We start from the raw sequence: 27,866 nt of genomic DNA, 5'->3' as shown, positions 1-27,866 counted from the left end.
GATGTATTTATGGATCTTGGATGTTTCATCCTGGACAGTGGCTCTCACACTCACTAGTCCTCTGCCGCCGTCCTTATGGCTTGTGTACAGTCTCAGGATGCTGGATTTGGGGTGGAACCCTCCATGCATGGTTAGTAGCTTCCGAGTCTTTTATATATATATATATATATATATATATATATATATATATATATATATATATATATATATATATATATATATATATATATATCCTTTATCCTATATCATATATATATATAGTAATAAAACTCAAGTTTACCTTCCTTCATTCTATGTTTTATTTTCTGTCTGTATAAGATAGGGTTAATAAAAATAATTGTGCTTCATTAATTCAAAGTCTGGCTGGATGACATTCGTTTGAACTATATTTGCCAATTAGGCAGTCTGAATTCAAAGTGACCTTGGGATATTCCAGTCTTTTCTGTAATTACCTAATGAAGCAGTAGTCTAAAAGCAATCCACTTTGTAATGTAAATCTTTTTATTGTTTGCCTATTTATTTCAGTTTCTGTGCTTGAATGTGAGCTATAGGATATACAAAAATAAAGAATTGGCTTGATATCTTTAATTAAAATAACAAAACAAATATCACAGAACATGTTGGATCTGATGTTATTAAATACCTATTCTTATTTCAGTCATGGGAAAAAGAAAGGGCACCCTCCTGCAATTCTAGGGTTTCCTGTATCAGGACATAATAAAAATGTTTGAATTCTTTTAAAAATCTGGCCTCAAGCGTACAGAAACACAACAAATTTAATCATGGCATCATCAATTAAACAAAAACTAAGCCAAGATATGTAAAAAGTGTGTAAAAAAGATAGTTACACCCTTGTTGTTTTCATAGGATTTAAGACAGAAGGTAGCCGCCAGGTGCTGCTGATGAAATGCACTTAATTAACAAATCATCATCAGTGTGACCACCTCTATCAAAACAAAGATTTGGCAGTTTACTGCTCTGGAGGTGTGTTTTACCTCCTGGTATTTTAACACAATACCAGGAGGAAGGACATCAGCAGTGATCTTGGAGAAGCAACAGCTGGTGCCTATTTATCTGAGAAGGATTCTATGACTATTTCAAAGGATTCAGAATTCATTGTTCTACAGTGAAAAAGATTATTCACAAGGAAAACTTGCAGTTGAAGAAAAAGGGGCATATGTCCTAGCAAATTCACCCAAAGGTCAGACTGTGCAATTCTCAGAGAAACTGGGAGAAACAAAACAAAACAATAAATAAAAAAAGATAATAAAAAACAACAAGAGCTACATCTCAGATTATACAGGTTCACTTAACATGTTAAAGTTCATACTATTCAGATCCAAATGATCTCTAGGATCATTTGGGAGCGAACCTAAACTTTTCAAAACTTAGGTTTCTTTACAAAATTTGCCCTTTCTGTCAGATGTTTTCATTTGATGTTTTATTAAGCATAATTGTTCACACTTGAATTCATTTGTTTGTGTTTAAAGGTGACAGCTACTGAGGTATTACCAGCAAGCATGTTCATACCTGTGCCCAGTCCAGACAGAGATTCCCAGAGTACGCCTCATGCTCCAGCCAACTCAAACTCCGAAGATACAAAAAAGCAAGCTGGTGAGTATTGGAGCATTAGAAATCTTACTTTTATTCATACTTGCAGTAGTATTACCTTTGTGGTCTATTTTGAGTACACTATATCAATAAAATAAGCTCTTTATAACTGTTTACACAGATTATTATGTAAGAGTTATTAGTTTAGATTGGTATGCATAGTAACGGTTGAGGCATTGTAGCCTTTTTTTCCATATGGTGTATTCAAGAAACTTTTTTTTTAAATACTTTGGCTCTCACAACAAGTCATACCAATTACTGGTTTTTACAGTCATTCTGATTAACTACTGTCTGGTCATTTTTTGCCCACTTTCATAACAGTAGTTACACACAGTATTAATTATTCTCTATCATTGACATCAAGACAAATTAACTGAGCAAATGTTGGGATCTAGATAAATAACTCTTTCTACTGATTTATTCACAGATGCATCAGAAGCTGATCCAGAAAAAGGGGTATCCCTTCCCACAGACATAGCTGAAGCTCGTAAATCACCATTGGAAGATCAGCAGTCAGAAAGGGAGGATGCTACTGGATTTCTGTGCTGGAAGAAAGGCTGTAATCAAGTGTTCAAATCCTCCAACTCCCTGCAAATGCACTTCAATGAAGTTCACAACAAAAGGCCACAGTTGCCTGTTTCAGATCGTCATGTCTACAAGTATCGATGCAACCAGTGCAGCCTGGCCTTTAAAACTGTGGAAAAATTACAGCTTCATTCACAGTATCATGTAATCAGGGCAGCTACCATGTGCTGCCTTTGCCAGAGGAGCTTCAGAACACTACAAGCTTTGAAAAAGCATCTGGAAACCAGCCACCTGGAGTTGAGTGAAGCAGATATTCAGCAACTTTATGGGGGATTATTGATGAATGGTGACATTATGGCAATGGGAGATCTAACTCTTGGTGAGGAGCCTGGAGGTCTTGGAGAAGATGACAAAGAGGGAGATGACAGTGATCAAGAGGAAAAACAAAGTCCAACAGGCAGTGACTCTGGTTCACTGCAAGAAGATTCTGGATCTGAACCAAAACGTGCATTGCCATTCCGAAAGGGCCCCAACTTTACGATGGAAAAGTTCTTGGATCCATCTCGTCCTTTTAAGTGTACTGTGTGCAAAGAGTCTTTCACACAAAAGAACATTCTTTTGGTTCACTATAACTCTGTTTCCCACTTGCACAAAGTAAAGAGAGCTCTTCAGGAGTCCACTACTGGTCAACCTGAGCTTACCAGCAGCCCTGATAACAAGCCCTTCAAGTGCAGTACTTGTAATGTGGCATATAGTCAAAGTTCTACTCTGGAAATCCACATGCGCTCTGTTCTCCATCAGACAAAAGCTAGAGCAGCCAAACTTGAAGCAGCAGGGGGGATCACTAGCACTGCAAGTGCTCATGGTTTAATTAGTGGAGCATCCAGTATGGGCACTTCAGCATCTAGTCCAAGCCCAGCCGGTAACTCAACTTCTAGCTCAACTAACCACAGTTCTTCTGGGTCTCAGGCACCTCAGAGTATTCATGGAGGAAACCATACAAACCAGACCCACAGCATTGAAAGCTTGGGAAATTCTTCAGTAAGCTGTCATTCCTCACCATCTGAGAATCACGAAACAAAAAAGTCAAAATTTACAGAGATGCTTTCTGCCAGGGGACAGCAACAACAGCTTCAGCAACAACAGCAATTGGCTCAGGCTCAAGCTCAAGCTCAAGCCCAGCTTCAGCAAGAGCTTCAGCAGCAAGCTGCTCTTTTACAATCACAGCTTTTCAATCCTGCACTTCTGCAGCACTTCCCAATGACAACAGATGCACTTCTACCCCTACAACAGCAGCAGTTGCTGTTCCCTTTCTACATCCCTGGAGCAGAATTTCAACTGAACCCAGAGATCAACATCAGCAATTCTGTACTTGGCCTAGCTGGATCAACCTCGTCCCTGTCAGAAGATCTGAAAAACTCAGCCCAGCAGGCCCAGCAAAGTTGCTTGCAACAGCAATTGATGCACCATCACCTTCAGCAGCAGCACCAACAGCAGCAGCAGCAGCAACAGCAGCAGAAGCAACAACAGTCTCACTCACAAGTTCAAGGCCAAATGGCACTGCTGCAACAGACTGCATCTCTTCTCCAGCAAGCTGAGAAAAAGCAGAAACTGTCTTCCTCTCAGAATGACAAGGAAAAAGAAACTCAAAAAGAGAAGGATGTCTCTGAAAAAAATGAGGACTATGTAAACAAAGATTCTACAGAGACCAAACCAAAAGAAAAGAAGGACATCCAACAAATTTCAATAAATATTAACCAAGACCCTGGCTTGCTTCCACCCAGGATTGCTTCAGATGCTAGAGGAAATGCAACTAAAGCCTTGCTGGAAAATTTTGGATTTGAACTAGTTATTCAGTACAATGAAAATAAACAGAAAGTTCAGAAAAGGACAGGAGGAGCTACTGGATCAAGTGGTCCAGGAGGAATAATAAGAGTAGTGGACCCCATTGAGGGATTGGAGAAACTAGAATGTGAAGCCTGTGGCAAGCTGTTTTCAAACATACTGATTCTAAAGAGTCACCAAGAGCACATCCACCAGGCCTTTTTTCCATTTCGATCCCTTGAGAGATTTGCCAAGGAATACAGAGAAAATTACGACAAGCTCTATCCACTTAGACCTCCAACACCAGAGACTGCTCCTGCTCCTCCACCCCCACCTCCACCACCTCCTCCCCCTCCACCACCCCAAAGAGCTGCCACACCAAATATTCCAGTCTCTGCTGCCTCGCTAACACCTCCAACTGTACCTCCTCCTCAGCCACCAGTTCAAATGACACAAATACCCATGCCAATGGATTTGCCCCTCTTCTCACCTCTTATGATGCAGCCAATGTCTCTGCAGTCCTTGCCAACTCAGTTGCCTCCCCAGTTACCATCTGTTGAGCCAAGCCTGGCATCAGACCTGGCTCAGCTCTATCAACAACAGCTTACACCAGCTATGTTACAGCAGCAGCAGAACAAGAGGCCACGGACACGCATCACCGATGACCAGCTTAGGGTCCTGCGACAGTACTTTGATATCAACAATTCACCAAACGAGGAACAGATAAAAGAAATGGCAGACAAGTCTGGGCTGCCACAAAAAGTGATAAAGCACTGGTTTAGAAACACACTCTTTAAAGAACGCCAGCGCAATAAGGACTCACCTTACAATTTTAATAATCCTCCAACAACAACTCTAGAGGATACAAAAGTTGATTCCAAACCTCCTTCCCCTGAACCTATGAAACAGGAATTTTATGGAAGTAAGAGATCATCCAGAACAAGGTTTACAGACTACCAACTAAGAGTCCTACAGGACTTCTTTGATGCAAATGCTTATCCTAAAGATGATGAATTTGAACAACTTTCCAACCTTTTGAGCCTCCCTACTCGTGTTATTGTTGTCTGGTTCCAGAATGCTCGACAAAAGGCAAGGAAGAATTATGAAAATCAAGGAGATGGAGGAAAAGATGGTGAAAGACGAGAACTGTCAAATGACAGATATATCCGGACATCAAATCTGAACTACCAGTGCAAAAAATGCAGTTTGGTTTTCCAGCGGATATTTGATCTGATAAAACATCAAAAGAAGCTGTGTTACAAGGATGAAGATGAGGATGGGCAGTATGACAGCCAAAATGAGGATTCATTCGATCTTTTTCATGATAGTTATACCCCCTCTGGTTCCTCCTGTCACACACCAATGCCTTCTTCTTCAAGTCTTTGCCCTCTTCCTCCTTCAGCTTCAGCATTTGCACATGTCCCATCGACTGAGAAAGAGGAAGCATCCCCAGCAACCACCTCAAATCTCTATGACGAGAAACCTAAGCAGTTACCAGATATTTCTCCTGATCCACGAGAAAACCAAGCTTCTATTAAGCAAGAGACTGTGCACCAACCACCATCTGAGCCACAACACCAAAGATCTCAGAGAGAAGAAAAGATCCAAAATATCTCTAAGTCTGTCAAGCATTCGTCTCCTTCCTTCTCTCAACAACAGCAATTGTGTGGCCCATCAGCTTGTCAGACAAGCCAGGCCTCATCACAAAGCTCCCACATGGGCATCAATCCACACTTGTCCTCTGCCACACAACAACTGCAACAGCAGATGATCCCATACCAGTGTGAGCAGTGCAAGATTGGCTTTCCCTCATTTGAACACTGGCAGGAACACCAGCAGTTACACTTCCTCTCTGTGCAAAATCAGTTCATCCATCCTCAATTTCTTGACCGTCCAATTGATATGCCTTTTATGCTGTTTGATCCAAGCAATCCTCTTTTGGCAAGCCAGCTTCTCTCTGGGGTAATGCCTCAGATTCCCAGCACCTCTGCCACCTCTCCGTCCACCCCGACCTCCACCATGAACTCCCTAAAAAGAAAGCTAGAGGAAAAAGCTAGTACTAGCCCAGGAGAAAATGACAGTGCTAATAGTGGAGAGGAGCCACAGAGGGACAAGCGGCTCAGAACCACCATTACACCTGAACAACTAGAGATTCTTTATCAAAAGTATCTTTTAGATTCAAATCCTACTCGTAAAATGCTTGACCACATTGCTCATGAGGTGGGTTTGAAAAAGAGAGTAGTTCAAGTGTGGTTTCAGAATACAAGAGCTAGAGAGAGAAAAGGTCAGTTCAGAGCTGTAGGGCCAGCCCAAGCTCATCGTAGGTGCCCATTTTGTCGAGCTCTTTTTAAAGCAAAAACTGCTCTTGAGGCACATATTAGGTCTCGTCACTGGCATGAAGCCAAACGTGCTGGATACAATTTAACTCTCACTGGCATGTTACCTGAGCAGGAGAGCATGCAAATTAAACTGGATGCTTTAGACACATCAGGCTATCCACAAATAGCTCCCACTTCAAACATTGATGGACAAAGCTCCTCCATGTCACCAGTGAACAAAGGCATGGATCTGTCTCCCAGAGGTCTACTGAGTCCTTCATCCATCAAAGTTGAAGGGATGGAAGACTTTGAGAGCACAACAATGTCTTCTGTAAACCTGAGCTTTGATCAGAGCAAACTGGATAACGATGACTGCTCTTCTGTGAATACAGCTATCACAGACACAACTACAGGTGATGAGGCCAATGTTGATAATGACAGTGCTGATGCAAAACACCTCCAAAATAGTGGTGATTACCTCTCCAAGTCTGGAGGCACAGCCACTATTCTTGAAAATGATGACCAGATGTCCTCTGGGTTGGTAAGCCCTGCAACAAGCTTTTATGCTAAGGACTTTGAAAATGAAAATATGATTGACCACAGTGAGACGTCCAGCCTGGCTGACCCTTGCTCACCAAGTCCTGGAGCCTCAGGTACCAGGAGCATTGACAGTGGAGACAGGCCTGGCCAAAAGCGCTTTCGAACTCAGATGACTAACCTCCAGCTGAAAGTGTTAAAATCTTGCTTTAATGACTACAGGACACCCACAATGCTGGAATGTGAGGTGCTTGGCAATGACATTGGACTTCCAAAGAGAGTAGTTCAGGTGTGGTTTCAAAATGCTCGAGCCAAGGAGAAAAAGGCAAAACTCAACATGGCTAAGCACTTTGGAATAAATCAGACATCTTACGAAGGGCCGAAGACTGAATGCACGTTGTGTGGTGTCAAGTACAGTGCTCGCCTTTCTGTTCGTGATCATATATTCTCCCAGCAGCACATCTCCAAGGTGAAGGATACCATTGGTAGCCAGATTGATAAAGAAAAGGAATATTTTGACCCAGCAACTGTTCGCCAACTCATGGCTCAGCAAGAAATGGACCGCATTAAGAAAGCCAATGAAGTTTTAGGTCTGGCACAGCAGCAAGCCATGCAGCAGCAGGGAATGTTTGATAACCCAGCAATGCAGGCTCTCAATCTCCAGTCAGCCTATCCAAACTTGCAAGGCATCCCGCCTGTTCTTTTGCCAGGTGTTGGCAGCCCCTCTCTTTCCAGCTTTAACTCATCTAATTCAGGTACGTCATTATTTGTCATTCATTTGCTGAAATTTAAAGTGCACATATGTACATTTTTTTCAGCACATCATTTTCTTAATTTTTTGTTTTTACATAAAATACTGTCATCACATTTTGTAAAATACTAAACTTTAGAACACTAAAACACAGTCCTCTTAAGCTTTCTTATGCTATCAATGTGTCACAAGCTTAATACAATGCAAGTAGTGATTCTCATGTGTAAATTCTGTAGTAAGATACCCTTTTATTGCTACCTAATGTTTGAAAAAAGAATTGTCCATTGATCAAATTATAGCTATATGTTTCATTAATCTGTCCTTATTTCAAAACTTTTCAGCTTTAACTCCTCCAAAACCTTCAAACATCCTGAACATGTCTGGTGCCAGTGTTCCCTCACCAAGCCTTCCCACTTCTGGATTGCCTAACAAGACTCCCTCCTCATCGTCTCTTGCCACATCCAGCTCTGTCCAGACCAACACATCTACTTCCCACTCAAGCCCCACTCCAACATCCACCTCCTCATCTACCCAGTCTGGCTTGCGACCTGAACACCCCAAAGAACGTGATGCTGAGAGGTCAAGAGAAAAAGACAAGGTAAAGGAAAAGACAGAGAAGCCCTCAACCCCATCTTCAACTGGAAGCACCCCTGCTCCTTCCACTTCTGCTGCCAGCGCCAAGAAGGAGAAACCTGACACAGCTGTCCCTGCCACTTCTATGCCCACACCTGGGATGGAGTATGTGGTAGACCCTGCTCAGCTTCAAGCTCTGCAGGCTGCTTTGGCATCAGATCCCACAGCTCTTCTTACAAACCAGTTCCTACCTTATTTCATGCCTGGCTTTTCCCCTTATTACACTCCACAGATCCCTGGGGCTCTTCAAGGGGGGTACCTACAACCAATGTATGGCATGGAAAGTCTCTTTCCTTACAACCCAGCTTTGTCACAAGCACTGATGGGCCTGTCCCCTGGGTCCCTATTGCAGCATTACCAGCAATATCAGCAGAGTTTGCAGGAAGCACTACAGCAGCAGCAGCGGCAGCTTCAGCAGATCCAGCAACCCAAGGCAAGCCAAACTCCAGTGCCCTCTCAAACGATGGGGGATCGCAAAGATTCTGCCAAAGATTCAGTTAAAACAGAGGAGCAAAAGGGCACCCCCCACAATGAAACCCCCACTTCCTCCACCTCCTCCCATAATAAAGTACCATGTGAGCAGAATGAGATGGATGGCAAAGCTGTGGATCACCCTCTTGACCAGTACATTGTACCAAAAGTGCAGAGTAAACTGGCATGTCGCAAGTGTCAAGCTGTTTTTACCAAGGAAGAAGCGGCTATCACCCACCTTAAATCTAACTGTTTTTTTGGTCAATCTGTGGCAAACCTGCATGAGATGTTGCTGCGTGTCCCCAGTGGCGTAGGTGTAGGGGCTGGAAGTCTTTATGACTGCCTGGCTTGTGACACTACGTTGGATGGGGAGAAAGCACTCAGTCAACACCTGCAGTCGGCATTGCACAAACACAGAACAATCAAACGATCAGTCAGAAATGCCAAAGAGCACGCTACTAGTTTATTACCTCACTCTTCAGCCTGCTTCCCCAGTCCTAACACCGCATCTACCTCGCAGTCTGCCACTCATCCCATCAGCAGCCCCCCTCCCCAGGCAACAACATCAGCCACCATGCCATCCTCTGCTGTCTCCTCATCCATGTGCTCCTCCTCTTCTAAGGCCCCACTCAACACCACAGCTGCCAGCAAATCCTGGCCCCAAGCCCCTTTCTCCAGAGCTTTAGCTGGGAAGCCCAATGCTAGTCCCTCCTCCTCTTCTTTTCCTCCAGTGTCCTCACCTTCAACGGTTACCTCAAGTTCATTGAGCACCTCAGGAGTTCAGACCTCGATACCAACAGACGTCTTTACTGATGAGTCTGACTCTGACAGCAGTCAGAAGTCAGCAGACAGGCAGGGCAGGACGGCAGAGGAGCCGCAGCAGCCCAGCTTTGTCAAGGACAGTAATAGTTGTAGTAACCTGGCTAGTGTAGGAACAGACTCCAACAGATTGTAAGAGAGCTTTCAGTGATGGACAATATTTAAAAAAAAATCTAAGAAAATGACAAAAAAAATACAAATAATAAAAAAAACATAAAAAGCAGCAATGTTAAAAAAATACATGAAAAGTATACAAACCAATTTCAGAAAAAGATGTGTAAAAACTAACTGCAATTCCAAAGCTTGTAACCAAAAATTTAAATGTTAGTGGATTGTTTTCCCATATCAACATGCTGGTTTTCTTTTCTTTGTTTTCATTTTGTTTTTGTTTAACGCAAATAAAATACATGCATACTACTATGTGAAGACAAAAAGATGCAGTTATGCCTTTGGTGATGGTGGAGGAAAGCTGTACTGTATGGCAATGGACTGCCTCAAAGTTGACAAGTGTCCCCAAAAACCTTTTTTCAAGAAATGCAAGTTAACAAGCTAATAATTTCTACTTAAGAGCACAGTCACAAAAGCCAGTATGTGGGAGAATAGTCTATCAGTTTTCTTGCTATTTAAGCGTTCAAATACAAATGGCTTGCAAAAGTAAAAGAATAATGTCTATTTTATTCTCAGGTCAACAGCTCAAATATGTTTTTCTGTTACAGAAATCCATGTTTTACACCTTTTGTTCTCAACAAATAATTAGCATTTTCTTTTGTTTTGAATTTGATTTTAACAACAGAAAGTTAAAATTTTAACAAGGCATTGCTACTGGGCATTTGAAAAGGTAAATGATTTGCCAATCTTAATATTAGAAATTGTTTTAAAAGAGGGAAATCAGTTCTATTGTATTCCAAAACAAAAATATCATTGCATACACAACAATGGGAGATTAAAAAAGAAAAATAATTTTCATATGGAAAAAAAATTAACCTTCTGTATTTATAATTATTATGAACATTTTTGGTGTTATGTAGATTGTTGCATTGGAAATGATTTTAAACATATGGTAGGTTGGAAAAAAAAACTTTGTGTACATTTAACTTTTGTATTGTTCAATTTTATGACGCTTCATTTGATGTTGACTTGGTCATTCCAATAGTCTAGAATATGGACAGGTAATTTATCTAAACATCATTTCTGTCTTATTCTCAATGTTATGAGAAACATTCACTCAAATGCCCCTCTTTACAAGGCAGGATCCTCTTTCAAAATTATTTAAATTTTTGGATTTGGTTGGTAAAACCAAAACAAAATTATCCTGGGTGAATTACTGAGAGTTTTATTTTTTATTTAATTCTTGTTACTTTTGTGCACTTATCACTGTCTGACTTCATTTTGTCACTCTTCTTGTTCCTCTGTCAGCACTTATTTTCTCTTCTCTCCTGTGTTTGTAGATGTGTATACTACAAAGCAGGTCTTTTGTTCTTCATGTAGAGTGGCTACAGTCTTTATTTTTATTTTGACATGTTTTGTTGTCATAAATGAAAATGAAAAAAGAATACTACTAATAATTCTCACGCTTTAAGACAAAAAGAAAATCCAAAGACTAAACACTTTCACCATTGGTGCATAAAGATGAGAAAAGAGGCTTCTTTATACTTGAGAATTTGTTGCTGTTTTTGAGGAAAAAACACAAAGTTTTAAAAGATAAAGGAGTACGTATCAGAGTTGCCATCTTTGCTTCTTTGCAAGCAAACAGGTAGCTTTATTACGTAGATACCAAAAACCAAAAAAGGGCCCTCGTCCTTGCATTGTGGAGTAGCACCGTTACAGAGCCATTGCAGTTTGTAAGATAGAGGTTATTAATCTTTGTTTGACTTTTGTCACATTTAAATGTCCATTTTTTAAGAAAATGTATAAGGTCTGGACTTCAAGGACATACGTTTTGCTGCTAATGTAGATTTTTGAAAAAAAAAAGGAAAAAAAAGAATACCTAGATGCATGCTCATTTTGCTTTTTGGCTAAGCTTTAACTAAAACAAACAATAAACCAATTTCTTGCCTCTGCAACTCGTTTTTTTTTTTTTTTGATTGTTTGTTTGGTTTGTTTTGTTAGTTTTTTTTTTTTTCCCTTCTTGTTGCAAAAACGGAACTTTGAAGACTGTGAATATATGTTCCAAAGGACATTTTGCCGAGTTTCTTTTTGAACAGACCAATGTTTAAAGCCAATGATCTATAACGTTTGTAAAGAACAGTGCATTCCAAATATCACTATGGATTTTTTAAGCAAGGATTGATCCTATGTCATTTAATTGCTTTTAATTTTCACAATCTATTTTTTCCTCATTTTTAAAATGACTGTAAACTGTTGTGTAAATTTTTTGCATCATGGTTGCTGAGAAAAGTGACCTTTATGTGTTTTTTTGTGCTGGCATGGAACATTGCTGAAAACCCCTCCAACCAATCAAGGTTGTTGCTTACTTGTTAAGCAAGTAACAGTGGTTACCAAAAAAATGTTTATAATACATCTTGTACTGACGTGTCTCATAGGTTTTTTGACATATATGCCAGTCAACCTACAACTAGTCTCAGAGGGAATCAATGGCTTTTTGCTGAGGTGTTGTTGCCCCCTTTTCTGGGAGGTCCACCAGTGACTTGTCACGTGTTTGTGCAGGGTGCCACTTCCACACATAGATTACAGGTTTCAAGGGACATCTTCATTCCAAAGCATTATTTCTGGAAAAAGTAGGAGGTTTTTGAAGATGTCTCTTGATTTTCTTTGTTTTTTTTATTTTAACAGTTCGGATGCTTTCATATCCAAAGAAGTCATCACTTCATTTTGCTGCAATGGAAATGGATGTGCATAGCTGCCCCCACCTTCTCACTTATGATGTGTGAACCAAAACTTTGTCTTTAAATTTGTGAGAAAAAAATACAGCTTTTGGCCACAACTATATCGACAGTACATTTGCCCTAATGAATCCAAGGCACAATCTCAGAAGTGTTTAAAGTGCTACTTCCAGAGAAGAAATGTGATTTGATGTTAATACCACCCAATGCTGTTAAAATCAGTAGCTCTACGAGCTTGATATTTCTCAAGTCCAATTTCTTAGAAAATTGTTCACATGTACCTTTATTGTTTTGAAAAATTCTTAAGTTGTACAGTTTTTGTTCTCAGCTACACAATGTTTTCATATTTTATTGTTTTGCATAATGTTTAAACATATTATTTTCTTTTAAGTATTTGTATTTTGTTTTTGTTTCAATATATGATTTTTTTATCATAAATTAACACTAGCTTTATTTTAAATTGCAAATAATTGAGATAAAACAAACAAAGAAAAAGAAAAATATACAACCTGGCCACTTTATGGTGTGATATTTTCTTTTCATATTCATTGTCTCAATGATCTTGTTCTCTGATTTCCAAAGTGTAATCATTTTGGCTCTTTTGTGGATAATAGAGTTGATGTATCCACAATAGATGAAGCCAGTATGGACTGTGTTTTGATTTGTGTGTGTATGTGTATGTTTTAAAAGAGCCAGCATCAATTCAGTTTTTTTTTGTTTGTTTTTCTTGTTTGCCTTTTTTTGTTGTTACTCACCAAAAAACAACCACAAAGCTGGATTATGAGTAAATGAAATTTAACTAAAAGATAACAACCGAAGCACTGAGCATTTTTATTTTAATTGAAGATAATGAATGTGGCCAAAGCTTTATGCAGTTAAAACAAAAAGAAACAAATTTGTTCCCCAAACAAGTGTATATTTTATTGTGACTTACATTGGAATACTTGATTTTAATGGACATTTACAAGAGAAAGGTAAAGGCAACATATTGCTGTAGAGGTCATCTTTTGCCCACTGTGAAAACAAACATGTACCTGTATACAGATATAGATATATTTAAATGAGACATCAACTTTTCTTTTTTTTTATTATTTTATTTTATTGTATTTTTTGTCTTTGAGATGAAGAAAGAATGAAAATAAATAAAAAGGACTCTGGGAAGCTTTGGAGGAGGCTGTGGGCACACCAAAACTGGGCATGAGAGCCAAAAGCAGGCTCAAAAACAGCTTTAAAAACCACCTCCTTATTTGATTACTGACAGCTCTGTAATGGAAACGGACTCTGGAACCAATGGACATGTGTGACACACAGAGGGAAGTTGTTAGATGAAACTGAACTTAAGTGGCTCCAGCTGCGTCTTTTCTCCTTTTCTGTCTGTCCTTTCTTTTTCCAGCTCTGCATCCGCTTCTGCTCTTTGATAGACATTTTTCCAAATTTCAGGACAGGATGGACAGAGATGCTTGCTTCATTTCTTCCTCTTTGTGTTGCTACCCGTTTCATTTCTCCGTACTTGTCTCTGCTCGACAAGTAAAGCTCTTCAGTCAAATGTTGACTCACCCCTCTCTGTGTTGGTTACACAATATGAATAGGGAAATTAATAACATAGCGAGGGGATGGGTTCTCAAAGCTGTCATTCTTAGGGAGGCAGCCACACTAAAAAAAAAAGCGTTTTAACCAAAATTACCAACCAAACTAACAACCAAACAACCATTTGCTCCAGCTTCAAAGATGAACTGTTACTTGGAGCACTCTGTTCCTTTTGTGACTTCTGGTGCCACAATATTTTTTATGCTTTTAGGTTTTTTTGTTTTCTTTCCTTGAATTACTCCTCCTTCGAGCCTCATAAGCATGGCTCTGTGGCTCCAGGAAGCCCATTTGAGGGTAGAAAAAAAACAGCCTTGCAATGTACAAAAAAGAGCAAGTTAAACCAAAAATGTTGTTCTTGATGTCTTTTCTATACTGTAGTCTTGTTAGATTTTTTTTTCTTTTTTGTTACTGTAATTATATGAAGATTTCCGAACTGTACCAAATGACATGGAAACTAACATACATACAACCACATGGAACGTCAGACTTTTAAAGAAACTTTTGTCACAAAAACCTTGTTGTCCTAGTTAAGTTGATTGTAGATGGTAATTGAATATACTCCTTTGAAAATATTTCATCAAGTATGTTTCTTGCTCATTGTGATACATTAAAAAAAGTATGAGCATAACTAGCTGGTTTGGACTCATTTTTGAGTGTTGTGAGCTTTGATCATTTGCTGCAATCTGACTAGTGTTTTGCAGATTTTAGATATTTAATCATGTATAATACTTCTGTTTCCATTTTGTAGACTTAAAGTATTATCAGGTTTCACTATGATTCATACAACTTATTCTAGATATCCTCCCATCCTAAAAGACAAGTTTTTAAATTAATCACTGCTGATTCATTTTACTGATCTCTGTTTTAATAGTTGCTTATGGGTGTACACACTCAAGCTCTTTGTACTTGAACTTGTGCAAACGTTTAAGAAACAGAAAAGGCACTATCAAAGCAATACAAGCTGCAGGGTATGTCTTTACTGGCACATTGTTACATGTGTAATTTATTTCAACAGATTGTTTTACTAATTTAAAGGTCATTAGTAAATGACGGAAAAAAAATGAACACTAACAGGTAGGTATGATAGTCCCAGAGTACATATGAGAAGGAAGGCCCAGTCACACACCTGAGACGTAAACATCCTACAGATATTGAATCGCAAAAGTGTGAAGTACCAAAGTGAAACAAACACAACACAAACAAAGAAAGTAACACTACATATTAAGAACGTGACAATAGTTTGTACACGTACAAATAGGAAAAACACAAGGGAATGCATATTGCTTTTCTCTTTTGAAGGCAGAATTTTAAACTAAGATCATCTTATGTTAAAAAATGACAGCTCTATAACTGTTTTGGTCAAACCTTGAAAATAAAATGTGTGATGTCATACGACAATGCAAGATTTAATGTGATCTTACACTTACTATCAGACCAAATGTTAGCTCAATGTTTGTAATATTTACTGAGGTATACCCATTTCTATGTAGGCTAAGGTTGATAAGCATGACAGCCATCTTCAGTGAAATTTACTGCTTTTTACTGTTTTAAACATAGATCTTGCGTGATTAGTTAGCACTCAAAGTCTAAGTTGGAAAACAGTTTTAGTTACTAACACACCTAAATTTAGCTCAATATCTGTAAAATTGACAGCGTCCTAGTCATATTTGAGTTTAAGCCCTTAGTCCCTAGGCCTACTGGACTGATCTTGTTGGCAGTGCTACTGCCCTCGGTACAGGGGCCGCTAGTGATGTAGGGGTTAAGTTCAGTTGGGTGTGGTGGCAATCTTGAACTAGAAGTACCTAGAGAATGCAAACCTCTGCCAAGGCCACAGCGTGATTAAAGAATAGTGCTATCCAGATCGTGACCTGGATCACCACCAAAATTTACTCCATTGTTTTTTTTGTGACAACCCCAACACTTCCTGAAATTTTTATCCAAATTTGTTCATTAGTTTTGATCTTGCTAACAGTCAGGCAGACAAACTAACAGACAAAACCGAAAACCTAACTTCCTTGGCCGAGGTAACAAAAGGGTCACATGTAAGAGCATAGAGAAGTTTTTGAGAAAGGGGTTACCTGTGACCTTGACCTTTCACCCTGACATTAACAGACAACATCTTTGACCCATAAGGTGTCCAGCTGTGCAGTTTGACATTCTCACATTACATTGTTGCATAGTTAGAGCACTGTGATATTCACCTTTGATCCCATGACTTTGAAATTAATCATGATCAACGTTAATCTAAGGGATGTCCAACTGTGCAGTTAAATTTTCCTCTGTCACATGGTTGCAAAGTTAGAGCACAAAATCATTTGTAACCTTGACCTTTGACCCCCATCACCTTGAAATCAACAGTGATGACCCTTGAGGTATCCAGCTGTGTAGTTTGACCTTTGACTGAATCATCGCTAAAATTTAATCACTTATTTCTTGTACCATATTTGATGTTGATGTAAATTTCATGAAAATCCATTCATAACTTTTTGAGTAATCTTGTACACAGACAGACAGGTGCTACTAAAAACATAACCTCCCTGGAGGAGGTAACTAAACACATGGAGACAAGATAGCAAAAAGGACATGCACGAGAGAACAAAACAAAGGTGAGACTGATCAAATTTAAAGGCTAAGGTAGAAGAAAAAGTGGCTGTAGCGGGGAATAATGGAACTGGAGACAGGTGTGAGTGGGCAGGGCTGGCTGACAATGGAAAAGTCCTGACAGAAGGAAATGTGGCTGATGGCACAGAGAAACGAACTGAACACAGAAAGAGCAATATGACTGCAAACACCAATTAAGCAACAAAAACACAAAAATAAGCAACAAAATTTAGGATCCTGACAGACAGAGCCGTAAGACAAAAAGAAGCAATGGGCTTTATTAAACAAAGTCTTGGTTTATTTTTGAACATCACTGATAAACTGTAGGACATTTCTTTGCTAACAAAAATTAAAAAAAATAATAAATTTAAAAAACAAAACTAGATTTTGTGTATAAAAAAAGTATATTCTAATTTTTTTTATGTCTTGCCTGAGTTTACCAACTTGCCCCTTAGTCTGACTGAACATTAACCCAACATTTAACATTTTCACAAAGGATTTCCTGGCCACTTTTTGTATTAACCTACATGGTGTGTCGGGAAAATAAATTCATAAAAGCTTGAAATTTATTGTATAGACAAACTTCAGACATGCTAGCAGCAACTAAAACTGCATTTTAATTCAGTGACAAGATTTTAGTTTTACATGGGAAATGATGAGTTTGTCAAAACCTCTGGCGACACCTGAGTGATGGTCCTCTTTTACAAATAACAGTCTGACTGCAGCTGATCATATTACAGTAAGAAAGGTAAGCTGAGAAACAAAAGAATGAGTCAATCATTTTGGAAAGATTGAGAGCAGATTTTAAAATAGGATATTGAAATTTGGAAAGTTGATTTTTTGCTTGAAAAACATCAAAATCTTTATATAACTACAATCACTTAAAAATAAATATGTATCTGCTAAACTCTTGCTTTCTTCAGGGTATTCAAAGCTGAGTGGACTGTTTAATGCATAATGTTCTAGATATTTTTCTTTCATTATTAATTGAACTGATAAAGAAATCATTTTGTCTGTGAGAAGTGCTGATAAAGCTTCAAAAAGGGTCAGTATCACTAATTTGTTCAGACACCTTTGCATTCTTTATCTGGCATATTTAGAAAAATAATAAGTTGGACTCAGTTTACCATTTCTTAAATTTAAAATGTTGCATTAAAGTGTTGGTTATATTGTTAAAGGTAAGTTACCATGGAATTGGATATGACCATATTTTCCTTGTCCAAGGTTATTTATTAGACAACATCAAAGCAGCAGGAGGGAACCAGGGATTCAGGTCAGTGAATGCTGTTTGAAACAATGAATAATAAAAGGAAAGCAGACTTGGATGGTGCACACCATGGTGAAGCCATCGATAAATCACAGGTCTGCTTCAAAGCAGAGGATATGATGTCCTTTAGAATTGTAAAGAGGTTATTGTTGAAAGGACTGATGAAAACTGTAGCTTCAAAATATGCTGCACATGAGTGGTCCACAAAGTTAGGGTTAGGTACCCCCACTGGGTGGTGGAAAAACCAAGTGGATAATCTTCAAAGACCAAATTAAATTTAAAACAAATTCTATACATATATATTCCATAATTGTTTAAAAAAAAAAAAACAGTCATCATGAATAAATGATGTATCTGGGTCTACCCTGCTCAACTGAATTTGAAAACTTGGCACTGACCAATAACTTTTGTTTGAGTCAACAAGTAAAACTTAAGGTTAAAAGTGCCTGTGTTGGTAAAATTCTACTGGATTTAAGTTATTTTAATTAATATGTAGAGTGACTTTGTTAGATCCCTTCATCACCTGATATTCTTTCAGCCTATGTGTTACATTAACACTGGCAGGAAGACTTGTTAGTGCCACAGTCTAATTTGTACATGTTAAGCAACAACTGTGAACTTCCTTGTAATAATAGGTGGCAATGTGCTGCTAATATAATTAGAACCACTGATGAGCATGCTAAAAATGTGTCCTAAAATGAGGTGCTTTTTGAAAACATATGTGCATGAAAAATGTATAAGCACAACCACACTTTACCACTCCTCATTCAAGTTGTTTGAGTTTGAAAAGACTACTAAATAAATAAATAAATAAATGTTCTAATAGACTGACATAAATATCATTTGTTTTCAGAAATAAAGTTTTTATACACATTTTTAAGATTTAGACTATGTTTCTCAGAGAACATGGCCAAATTTCTTTCAGTTAATATTGTATTGTTTCCAAGAACTTGATAACTTTTCATACAAAAATCTGAAAACACCTAAACTCTCACTATCATCTAATCTCTAAAGAGAGTTTAAAGAAGAGACCATGTTGTGGTGAGAAACAGACAAGAGTCATTGGGCATGTTGAGCCAATTAACACGCAAGAGCACATCCCGAATGAATTAAAAACACCTTAATCCGATCAATGTGAAAAGCAAGGCCATTTTCTTCACAAGCCTTAACCAGATGGCACTCACACTCAGAGGCTGCCCTGAAACAGGCCAGGCCTAGTCACACAGTGTGAAATTAAGTTAGCGCCTCAGTCTAACATGGGCCCTGGGCAATGTGAGCTCCGAAACCCATTCTCCCTTGGCCTTAAGGTACAAGGTCCACCATGCCAATTCTTGGCCCCATATTTAATTACTATTCTCAATGCAACTCACTAATTCAGACAGAGATGCAGCTGACAGCTTCCTGCTGTCAGACATCTGTTTAGACAAGTCAACCTCTTACAGTGCATTCTGAGGCTACTGTAATTAAACTGTTTTTTACACTGTGTCAATTTCCAGGCTCATAGTGGAGTACTATAGATTTTATCATATAGTGACAAAATTAAAACATTTTATACAAAAATGAAAAACAAAAAATATCACACTGGCTTAGAAATTAAAACCTTCATAGTAAAACCTCTTTGGAAAAGTTGTTTCCAAATTCTTTGTTCATTCCTGCAGAGAGACCAACTCATTAGACAGGATTTGGAAAAGCACACATTTATCTATATATAAACTGAAAAATAACAGTTATAAACAAAACAAAAGCCAAGTCATGAGGTCAAAGGAACTGCCTCTATGGGCCAAAGTCAAAACTGTAGCATGTCTGGGGAAGTGCCATAAAAGGTATTGCATTAAAGAGCGGACACTATCATTTTTAAACTAAAGGAGGCTGATTGCCTGAGCATATTGAAAAAAAGGCCTAGTGAGGTAACAAAAAATTAAACACTTCTAAAACAATTATCACTGCAGCTCTTGATGGAGACTACCTTTTAGTGAAAACATTGCTCAGAAAGACAAACCTTAAGAACTCAGAAACCTCTTGATTTTTTGTTATGCGGCTATGATTATACCAAAATTGTATTAGTTTGGTCTAAATTGTGTTTTTTTATTTCTATAAAATTTGCCAAATGTTCCAGAAAATGTTATTGTCATTTGAAAATATTGAAATAAATGAATTCAAATTATTTTAGCAATTCAGTGGAAAAAAACTTTTAAAAGGGGAATGGCTCTTCCTACTCTGACTGGACTCTACATATCACAAATATTTACTGACATGCCACAGGATGTTTTTTTTTTTTTTTTTGTAGGATTAAAGACATCCACTGGATGGACTATCAGAGACTGTATTTGCATTAGAATGGCAAATTTAATTGCATAAACAACCAACATTGTGGATCTACCGGATGTATTTGCGACTAAGCCAATAAAAGACCCACTAAGCTAGGCTGCTTTTGCACATGAGCAGCTTGCACTGGTGCTGTCAAAGGTTAACCCCTGACAGGCAGTCTGGTGAATTAACAAAGTTGACCGTGAAGAATGAGAATTTCACTGCCAAGTCTGAAAGCTACAGAGTCTTCAGTACACTTACAGCTCTTCTCCATTTTCCACCCTCACATCTATCTTTTTGCCTAGCCACACTGTCTTCTTCTCCTATCAGTTTCAAAAGAAAAATATTCTGCAGCCTTAAGAACAGGATAAACTATTTCAATGTAAGATGTCACATAAAATGATCTGAGAGAGTATAAAAACTAATGAATGGGGGAATAAGAAATAGCTCACTTTTGTTTGAATTTGATCTGAGGTTTGAATTTCAGAACAGATTGAAATACCTTCACATCATATTTATACTCAGAAAATTAATGCTAAATAACCTAAAAGAAATGTTGGTTAGTTTCAGTGGCACATGACCTCTTCCTTCCATCCTTCTCGCCCATGTGGGATTCATGCTGAGGAAGGTGTCTTGGCAGACCCCAGGCCTTGCCAAAGCGTTCCCATCAACTGAACACAGGATCAGGTGTCACCATCTTCACAGCACCTTCTGGTTCTGTTTAATAGGAAATGAAGTTCATCAGAAAAACTCTGACCAAAACTGAGCCAGAATGGGCCCTGACAGGCAGGAATATCAGCCTGTGACAGCATTCAGTAATTGAATGATCGGCTCCCCCCCTCCCTTTACTCATAATGAAGAGAGTATGTGCAGGGAATGTGTTTGTCCTTTTCCATCCTTCATCTGCCCTTTTTCCTTTCTCACCCCCTTCTTCTTTACCCCTTAATAAATCATTTGTGGGAGCAGAAAATAGGGATAATTTTACTTCACTTCAAAGCCCTCCTCATAGTGTCATTTCTGTAACCTCAAAGTGATGATGCATTAGGAAGGCTTTGGTGAGCGCCACCGGAGAGCATTTTCCCTTGAAACAAAGCCATGCTGATAGTATCGTGAGAGAGCGAGCTGAAGTACATGAGAGATCAATTATCACACCTCATTTTGGTTTCGTATGCAAAATGATAATGGGCGGACCATGTCTGTCCTGAACCATCAGGTGGTGTATCGTCTATCCATAAATGTGTTTCACAGATTTTCTGAAGGGGTCTGCAAAATCCCTTGAACAGTTAAAAAGTTGAAGGGAAAGAATTTGCCTCCGCCTTGATCTGTCTTCAAATGTTCCTCTGTGGACAAGATTTAAGAGTAATAAACTAACAGGATAACCCTAACACTCAGCATGATATCACCACACACTTGTAAACACCATTTCACAATAAAAGGTTTGAAAAAAAAGAAGAAGTTCTGGTCTTTGTGCGTTTGTCAGCAAATTGTGGGACAACTTTGTATCTGTTCATGTTTCCGTGAAATGTAATAATACATAAGGCACAAAAGAAGCTTGTGCTGAAGGCAGGAGTGAGGGAGGAGGGATACTGCAGAGGAAGTGTGGGGCACAGCTTTGAGATGCAGCTTCATATTTCGCATCACTCTGGGGAAAATATCAACCCTGCAAAGGATTTTTAATACAATAATTGCTTTGAGACTTTCTCCTATTAATTTTTCTTTGGATTTTTAAAACCTCAAACAAAATTTTGTTGTAGTGTGTTGAAGCTGGAATGCCTGTCAGACTGGGCCCTGACCCTGGGCCGGCTGCTATAATGATGGGAAGATGAAAGAGCCAGGCTCATTCCCAGGCTGCCCTGTTAGGGGGTGCAAGCCTGTGAAATGGAGAGATAATGGAGACCAGGTGTGCTGTGGATGCCTAAGACGATCCTCAGTCAGTCTAAGAGCTCCTCTCAGTGAGAGGGAGGGTACACTACTCCAGCTGGAAATTAAGTTTGACCACCATTTCTCTTTTTCATCTCTTTATTGCACACATACATGGTGTAAATACTAAATACTTCATATGTAAAACTACTGCTCAAGTTGGTGAAAATGAACACTTCTATCATCTTAATGGGTGTTTTTCTTATCAAACTAACAGCTGATTTCATTCATGAAACAATAAAATTAGCTTTTTTTTTTTGTTCATGTGTCTGTGTGGTATTCATAAACATGATAATTATACCAATAATTTTTTGAGCATTTACCCTTTGTGTCAATAATTAATTTAAAGTATTGAAGTTTTAAATGAAAGGTCAGACTAGCTGCCCACAAAAGTGTTTCTAATTGGACCAGACAGGCTTGCAATGCTCTGCTGTAATTGCAATCTAATTAGCAGCCAGCTAGCAGAATCCTACATGCCATTTAACATAGAAAAAATTAACCCCTCTCAAGAATCACCTGAGAGCGTGTTTGAAAGACTATTGCAGATCCTGCGGGAAAAACAGTTTGCCCCACTTCTGTCCTCAACAGGAGGTCAGTAAATGTCAATTGACCTGAGAGCTGAAAATTCTGAAGAGGGACTCAAGATAAGTCCTCATTAACGCCTTCCACGTAAGAGCTGGATGAATGATAAATATAAAAACATTGATTGCATATAAATAGGAAGACTCTCTTTATCATTACAGCTTATTGTCTTCCTGAAATTAGTGCATAATTAAATCTAACAGGCCCCTAAAGAGTCTTCTTTTTGAATGAGTGAATCATTCATTATTTGCAAAGGACTAAAGATCATAAGAATATAAGGATATTTCATAAAAGTATGTTTTTATAAATACTCTCTTTGGCTGTAGAAATAGCTGTCACTCAAAATGATCTTTCTTGTCTCCATATAAAATGTGTTTTGCATTTAGAAATTCTAGAAATTCATTTATGTTTTTACTTTATAACTAAGAGAGGCAAGTTCTTTTGGAGATCTATCCTGGGCTCTGTTTTCATATTTAGTATTAAGTTCAAGTTATTTGATTCTGTGATGTTTTCCTTTGTTCTTTCTATTCAATTTTCTTCCTGTTTTCCCTGACACGCCTGGTCTTCTGTTGTAATCATCACACCTGCACTTATTAAGTCATCAAATCCCTTAGTGCATATAGCCCTGAATTTTCTGTTGCTCATTTGTCAGAAACTCTGTTTAGTCTTGTTGTCTGGTCTTTGTTTGTTTGTTTGTCCTTTGACTTCAGCTTCCATGTTTAGTCTTAAAACATTGGTTCAAGTAAAATGCAGCCTTGAGTATGAAGCTTGCATTTGAGGGTCGGTGTCATCACTAGTTTCAAGTTCAGCTGCTTCTTGTCTATAAGAAGGAACATTCATAACATTGTGAAAGTCTGCTTAAGAAGCTATGTCAAGTTATCTATTTCTAGCCAGTTGTAGAAGACATCTGACACCACAGACTTCTGCAGCATTAACAAAACCAAAGTAGTTGTCTTAACACCAGCGTTTTTCATCTTAGTTTATTTGTTTTTTTATCGGTACTGTTTCTAGTTGAAAACTTCAAGTAAAATATACATGACTGAAATTACCAGGAAATATAAAAGAAAAACAAAATGTGACATTTAATGAGTAACAAGTTCAACGATTTCTTTTTCTCTCTTCTTTATTCTCTGTTTCACGCTGTTTTGCTCATGTAACACCACCTACACAGTCAGTTAAACATTGTCTGAGCAGTTTGTTGCTCCACAGTTGTGAATCATAGCCAATTAATCTGCAGCATACTGCCTGAAGCCCATCCAAGCCCCCAACAAAAACACACTCACGCTCATGCAAACACAGTTTATCCTTTAGGTTTGCTTTTTTATGTGTCTCACTGCCTTCTTTTTAAAGATATGACACTCTCAACATATCAAGCCTAGGTCACCGAACAGCCATTTGAAAATGCTGCCTACTGCTGCAACGTGAAAAGTAATAAGCTGCTGTTTAACTGGTTCAGTTATCAAATTCATATAACAAATGCTGGGCAATCTTCCCACAATGCACTCCCCTTCCTTTGGTATATTAATGTTTGACCAAACGTCCCCGCTTGACTACTGTAATGAGGTATGATGTATCGAACCTTAGCTGTTACCATGGAGACAACAGTACCCTCTTTCTTGTTATTAGAGCACAAACAAGCGCTGGCATCTAATGTCATTTCAGTCAATATGACAGAGAGCGATCAGAAAAGAAGAAACTGTTGGATCTGTTACCCTAGTTTCTCAGGGTGGGGGCGGGCTTTATTTGGGTTTAACTGGATGTTTTAGGCCACTGTACTCTATGCAGGATCATTGTCAGGTCATATACCTGCAGAGAGAAAACATTCACTGTTTTCTTTGTGTATTTCAGAAATTCAGGTGCTTTGATGTTGGTCTGCAAATGGAGATAGGGGTCTGGATGTCACAGAATAATTACCGGTCGAAGTCATTCCACCTGTGTGCAAATAACCGGAAATGTACTTTCTCTTGTTTGTACTTTGAAACCAAAGTGAGAGAAGCTTATTTTTATGACTTTTACAACAAATATATTTCTCAAATTCATTAAATTAGGGTTGTGTTGATGAAAAATAACACAACATCCAGCAAATGAATTCTTATTTTCTGCACAGCTGTGATAAAATTACAGGCTGACTGGGTTTGGAACACAGGAAGCAAAGAAATGCACCATACCTTCAATACAAATTAGAGAAAAGAGAAAGAGTAACAAATGAGTTTCATCACAACTGGGACAATCCTATGCATCTCTTTCTCTGCTTGTATCACTTAAAGTTGTGCTAAGATAATGACATTGTGACTGAGTAATTGTTCTGCAGCTGTTCTGAAATATTCCAGACTCATTTTATTTCCATTTAAGATAAAGCCTTATATTTGTTGTCTTGGCATGAAATTGTGCTTCATTTTCAGATGTTCCTTTCCCCTCATTTCAGTTTTAATCAGTAGCTCCTTTTTAGTCCTGTTGTTTGAGGTGAAAGTGTAGCTGCATGCCTCCCTGTCTTTTCTCTGAACATAATCTCTTCCTCACACAGAACAATAATCCTACCTTATTTTCTCTCCCAGTGTTGGTCTTTTATTACTTCCAGGTGTTAAGGCTCTGCCTCCTTTGCAAGCAGATGTGCTGGGGCTGAAAAAAAAAATCTCTTTGTGCTATACTGTGCTATTCCAAACCAAATATTCAACTCACAATGCTCTCTGATGGAAGGCAGCAAAAAAAGACCAAAATAAAAACTAGGTGAATGAGTATTTGCATTAAAGAAAAGCAGTGACTGACAGAAGAGATTGAGAAAAACAAATGTAATGCAGATCAAACCTGCGAGGTGTGTGCACAGAAGAAAGTCACAAAAGAACCTGCTGCAACTCAGAGACAAGAAAGCAGAAACCAAGGTGAAAAAAAAAAACAAAAAAACAACAAAACTATTTTTTGTTCAAGTTGCTCTAGATTCAGTGAGCAATGGGAACTGCTGGATTGCACATCTGTTATTGAGCTGTCTGTTGACTGGTCTGTCAGCTCAACGATTTAAAAATAAATGAGGTTCATCTGTTGTGATCAGAACATGCTAGGAATACTTGCAGTACTTACATTTTTACTGAAGATATTTTCATATAAAGATCCTTTCTACTGAATAACACCTGAGTATTTGATAAATATCTGCCAACAATACCTTAGGATTTTGCTCACAAGAAACTTTCTTTTTTTCAGTGGGGTTACATAGTCTTAAAACTACTTCATCTTTGAACTGTCTCCATTTTCTTGCAGGCACCTTAACTGAGATCACAAGTACCTGCAATGAAAAGTGACAGGAAATTGACTAAAGCATTGGAAATCAATTGAAAGTAAATGTGCTCCCTAACTACAAGTGAACATCTGATTGCTGCTTTCTGTCAGACTCTGTTTGTGCATTTCTCTTTTTTAGTCTTTCTTTTTAGTCTTTCTACTTTTTATCTTTTCTTTTCATTTTACCCTCTCCCCATCACTGTTTCCTGCACCAACATGTGCATTCTTGTGTTTTAGAGACAAACATCAGATAATGTATTTATGTCTATTCTTAAAGTGGATGGGGTGTCAGTATACAAACTACAGAAAAAATGGTATATACAAATCCAAGCTGTTACAGAAGCACTCAAATAAAAATAATGGTCAACAAAAATAAATGCAAACAAAAAGAAAACTAAACTTATAGATCTGTAAAGTTAGAAAGGGCTTTCAGATCACTTTGTGTATAATCATATTTACATATTTCCAATAATCTATCTTGAGACATTTCTTTTGCAATCTCCATACTATAAAGTAGTTTAAACGTAAAGTGATGGAGCAGAAGCTCAAAGTTTTTAAAGACTTTCACTGGATGCAAGAATAGCACGTTTGACCACAGAAGGGGTTTAACAGTAAGGGTTTATTTTGGACTTGAAGAACAGCCCTGCCTCTCTTTTTGGACTCACAGAGAAATCAGGGGGGAAAAGATAAATTGGAAACCATTGTGCTGTCATAGATAAATCTTTTTAACCCATCTATATTCGATGCAATGCCTGATCAGATATGAACGGCTTCCCAGAATACCAGAATTTTTACACATTCTTAAAATATTCATGGAAACAGCTCTGTCAGTATTTTATATTATTCCACAAAAACTTAACCTTTTATGCTGTTTTGATTTGATACTTATAATCTTTTTAGTGCATAAGAAATATGAGATTTTGGCAGACAATTTTATTGATCTTTAATCTTAATCCAGACACCTCTTTTTTATGGGCAAAGTGCAACTTTTATATAAATTATTTTAATTTTTTTCAGCTATCTATTAAACTCCACCAGCTGATGATCAGTCTCTGTCTCTCAGCTATTTACCTACAGTTCCTAATTTCACAAAATGTCTCAGAAACAAATTCCACACGTGGATACTGAGTACACTTAGCTTGAGGAACCCAACAATAAATTTTAATCTTGACATTTTTCACAAACACACATACACACACAGAGACACACACAAACAAATGTAAATTATTTATACTTGTTTTGTTCTTAAAGGATAGGACAGTTTGTAAACTAGTAGTAATGCATAAGATTATTTACATTCACATTTGAGGCGAGTAATTGAATGAAGTATGTAAATTGTATAAAAGAAGCAATAAAATTATGGGTAAAACATCCATCCATCTATCTGTTCCCGAGGAGCTGGTACCTATCTCCAGCAGTCACTGTGTGAGAGGCGGGGTACGCCCTGGGCAGGTTACAAGTCCATCACAAGGCCACATAGAGAAAAGTAAGACAAACAGCCCTGTGGAATTGTTGTTATGGGGAATTTTTTGTTTTGGTTTGTTTGTTTTTGGTGTGGTTTGAGAGTTACACACGTTTTCGGAATACTTTTTTGTGCACTTTCTGTTTCCTAAAAGTTAGGAAATTAAGGTTGAAATGTAAACAAAGACATGTCAAAACTAAAAGATCAAAAGAAAGATTACTTGTATCCACTTACCCACCTGCTCTAACTGCATAGAGACTGGTGTGAGTGTGACCAGGCAGGGGTTAAATCCATTGCCCCATAAAAAGGAGCTGTTCATAAAATGGAGGAATAAGAAGCAGAAATAATATTTCAAGTATGATTAGTTCATTCGCAGGGCACCTTGTGCGATTAAGAAAAGGGGGTGCAAGAGGGAGGGGGTATTGTGCACGGCAAGCAGTAAATTATATCTAGCCTTTGAATGATTCCTGCAGATCCTATTACGACAGTGAGGGAGACTGGGCAGTGGTGGGGGTTTGGGGGGATATGGGGCATTTGG

The 27,866-nt window shown here is 38.2% G+C and overlaps 1 protein-coding gene across 2 annotated transcripts in view; it reads left to right on the top strand.

The window, feature by feature from the left end:
- The window catches only part of zfhx3 (zinc finger homeobox 3), a 321,615-nt gene extending 307,068 nt beyond the window's left edge, over positions 1-14,547 (top strand). For both annotated transcript variants that reach the window (XM_037980053.1, XM_017441678.3), the window contains 3 exons: positions 1,491-1,614; positions 2,039-7,570; positions 7,908-14,547. In XM_037980053.1, the coding sequence (XP_037835981.1) occupies positions 1,491-1,614; positions 2,039-7,570; positions 7,908-9,625 (7,374 nt within the window). In that variant the 3' untranslated portion in view covers positions 9,626-14,547. The remainder of the gene's footprint in view (positions 1-1,490; positions 1,615-2,038; positions 7,571-7,907) is intronic.
- Positions 14,548-27,866: the final 13,319 nt, after the last annotated feature.

Source organism: Kryptolebias marmoratus, linkage group LG15, assembly GCF_001649575.2.
Source record: "Kryptolebias marmoratus isolate JLee-2015 linkage group LG15, ASM164957v2, whole genome shotgun sequence".
NCBI lineage: Eukaryota > Metazoa > Chordata > Actinopteri > Cyprinodontiformes > Rivulidae > Kryptolebias > Kryptolebias marmoratus.
This window is presented reverse-complemented; position numbering and strand designations above follow the sequence as displayed.